Raw genomic sequence first — 2,739 nt, 5'->3', positions numbered from 1 at the left:
TTTTTTTTTAAGTGTATTAAAAAATTCAAAAACCCATCAAATTGAAAAATCTTCAAAAAAGTTTGATCGCTTGTTTTGTGCATATCTCATGTGAGTTTGGCCTAGTACCTTCGTACTAATGGCGTAGTGCATTTACGAGCTTAACTTGTTATGTATGCACATTGATCTTTGTGGAAGAAATCTTGAAAATTATGTGTGATTGTTGTAAATAGATCTTCAAACTTGTCATGAATGATTGGTCAATAGTCTTGATGGTCTTGATATATGCATAGACTTGTGTCTATATCTCTTCCCACTTTATTTTTATGTTTTTGTAAAAAGAGCTCACCAAATGTAAAACCTCCAAATGAAAAAAGATTTTGAGCTGCAAAAGCCTGTTGCACGTAGTAGTATTTGACTAGGAAAAAGGGAAAGCGACTTATGTTTTGAAAATGTATGATGCTTAAAAAGCCAAAGGCTATCTCTCAATGTTGAATTATTAAAAATTTCAAACACCGACCTCAAAAAGGAGATGTATTATCCAAAATGGATCAAATGTCATGATTAATGCAGGAGCCAAATGAAAAGCTTCAAAGTTGTGTAATCAATTTGTGGGAGGTCATATATACTCATTTCTATAATTGAGATAGTCTACTTGATTTTGTATCGGTTGTGTATAACTCGATTGAATTGATCATTAAAACTTCACTCTGGTCTAAGGACTATTTCACACTTGATACTCACCCACAACACACAAGACTTTGATTCAATGAATGCTTATCTCATTTGTGTGGTTGTACATGTTCAAATGTGATGTGTATGCTCAAATACTTGATGATCAAACCCAAAAAGATTTTTGAGTGTTTTATTTGTTTTTGAAAGTGATTTTATACTTTCATGTCTTTAGTTTTTGTTCAAAATGCTTTCTGTGTTTTTCTTCAAAAACTGGTTCAGAGGTGTTCTCCTTAGAGCTTCCCGCGAAATAAGCTTGAGGGAAATATTTTTTTCATTATGTCACACAGAAACTCTCGCGACTATTTCGTGACTGTCTCGCGACCAATAGCTTCTCGTGAAATGCTGTTTGGCAAAAACTGGATTTTCCAAATTCGGACAGAAGGCATCGTAATTGTCTCGTGACTGTATCACGACCTAGAGCTTCTCGCGAAATTGTATGTGCTTCAGTGGCCAATCTCGCGACTGTCTCGCTACTCTCTAACCCGCGAAAAATGCATGTTTTTAGTTTATATGTAGCAGATGTGATAGTTTTTCAAAACTTTCTCATTTCCCTTACTTAACCTCTTTCGAACCCCTTTCACCTAAATCACTATTTCATTCAAACCCCATCATTTTCAAGCAAAATTTCTGCTCAATCCTTTCAAGGTATGTACCTTTTACACTTTTCTCATGTTTTATTTTTGGATTATGTAGTTTTTATGCTTAGGATTTGGAAATTGGGGATTTTCGAAAAATTGGGCTGGGTTTCCTTTTAAAGTGAATTTTTTTTCCATTTCTTTGATTGGGCTGAGTCCCATTTGTCTTTTGTGGATCTGTGCTGACCCCTTGTGGCATTTTAACATGTATTTAGGCATGATTTCACCATGTTCATGCGTTATTCATGTGATATTTGCTTTGTTGCATGTTAGGTGTTTGACAAAATGTCTAAGTGACATTTGTGTGATGAATTGGACTAAACTTAGTTCCAATCATTGGTCTAGGTCTATTTTGCCATGTTTATCATGAATTGGACTAAACTTAATGCCATGCCATGCACACACTAGGCACACACCTAAGCACCTTCTAGGCTCACCTCATGCATCTCATGCTGCGCACACATGCATCAGCACATGCACACTGACGCACAGACATGCACAGCTACTTATTTTCATGCATTGTGTCTATTTTTTTGTGTGTTTAGCATGTTGTTTAGAGTTGCTTATGCTCTGTTTTAGGCTAATTATGCCTCTGTTTTGGAACTAACTTGAATCTAATCAAGTTTTGTGTTCTAGTTTGTGTTTGTGCACTTGTTTTCTGTCTGCTCTGTGAATTTGTGCAGATGTCTCCTTTCAAACGCTCCGCATTGAAAGGAAGTAACAGCAAAGGGAAAGAGCAAATTATTGATGTTGATGAACCATCACCAAGGTCAAAAAGGACTCGTTTTTCAACTGAAGTCTATGACCCTGATCTGTTCCGATCTTATGCTGCTTTTCAGAACTATAGGAACTATTTTCTGGGAGCTCCTTTGCTAGTTGAAAGGGCCATTGATCAGCCATTACTCCGTGACACAAATATACCTATTTGGTGTGCCATGAAAGATTGGAATTTTCTGCTTTCAACTCTCGAGGATGCATACGAGAACATGGTTAAGGAATTCTATGCCAATGCCATTGTTGTCGGAGAGGAGATAAAATGTTGAGTTCGAGGAAAGAGTTTCTCTGTAACACCACTGTACTTGGCGGAAATTCTACACATTAACCGGCCAATACTCCCCATACCACCAATATATGATGAGTTGAACCCAGATGCAGAGTTCCTCAAACAAGCTTTGGGAGCTAACTTGGAATTCTCCTCCAATATGAAGTCAATCAATGTGGCATCCCTTTCTCCCGAATTAAGACTTCTCTCAATGATCATGTGTAGCAATCTCTATCCCTTGTCTAGCACCGGCTATATAAATCTTGGTCGAGCATTATTCTTGAATGATTTGATCACCGATGTAGAGATTGATGTGTGCTCTCATATTTTTCACATCTTGAAAAAAAA

The 2,739-nt window shown here is 36.9% G+C and overlaps 1 protein-coding gene across 1 annotated transcript in view; it reads left to right on the top strand.

Moving 5' to 3' along the window:
• LOC112037205 (receptor-like protein 6) overlaps positions 1-2,392 on the top strand; it is a 19,007-nt gene extending 16,615 nt beyond the window's left edge. Inside the window, exon 2 of the mRNA XM_024070016.2 lies at positions 2,033-2,392. Coding sequence (XP_023925784.2) covers positions 2,033-2,392 — 360 coding nt within the window. The remainder of the gene's footprint in view (positions 1-2,032) is intronic.
• Positions 2,393-2,739: the final 347 nt, after the last annotated feature.

This window comes from Quercus suber, unplaced genomic scaffold, assembly GCF_002906115.3.
Source record: "Quercus suber isolate HL8 unplaced genomic scaffold, Cork oak 2.0 scaffold_767, whole genome shotgun sequence".
Taxonomy (NCBI): Eukaryota; Viridiplantae; Streptophyta; class Magnoliopsida; order Fagales; family Fagaceae; genus Quercus; species Quercus suber.
Note: the sequence above shows the minus strand (reverse complement) of the source record. Positions and strands in the feature narration are given on the sequence as shown.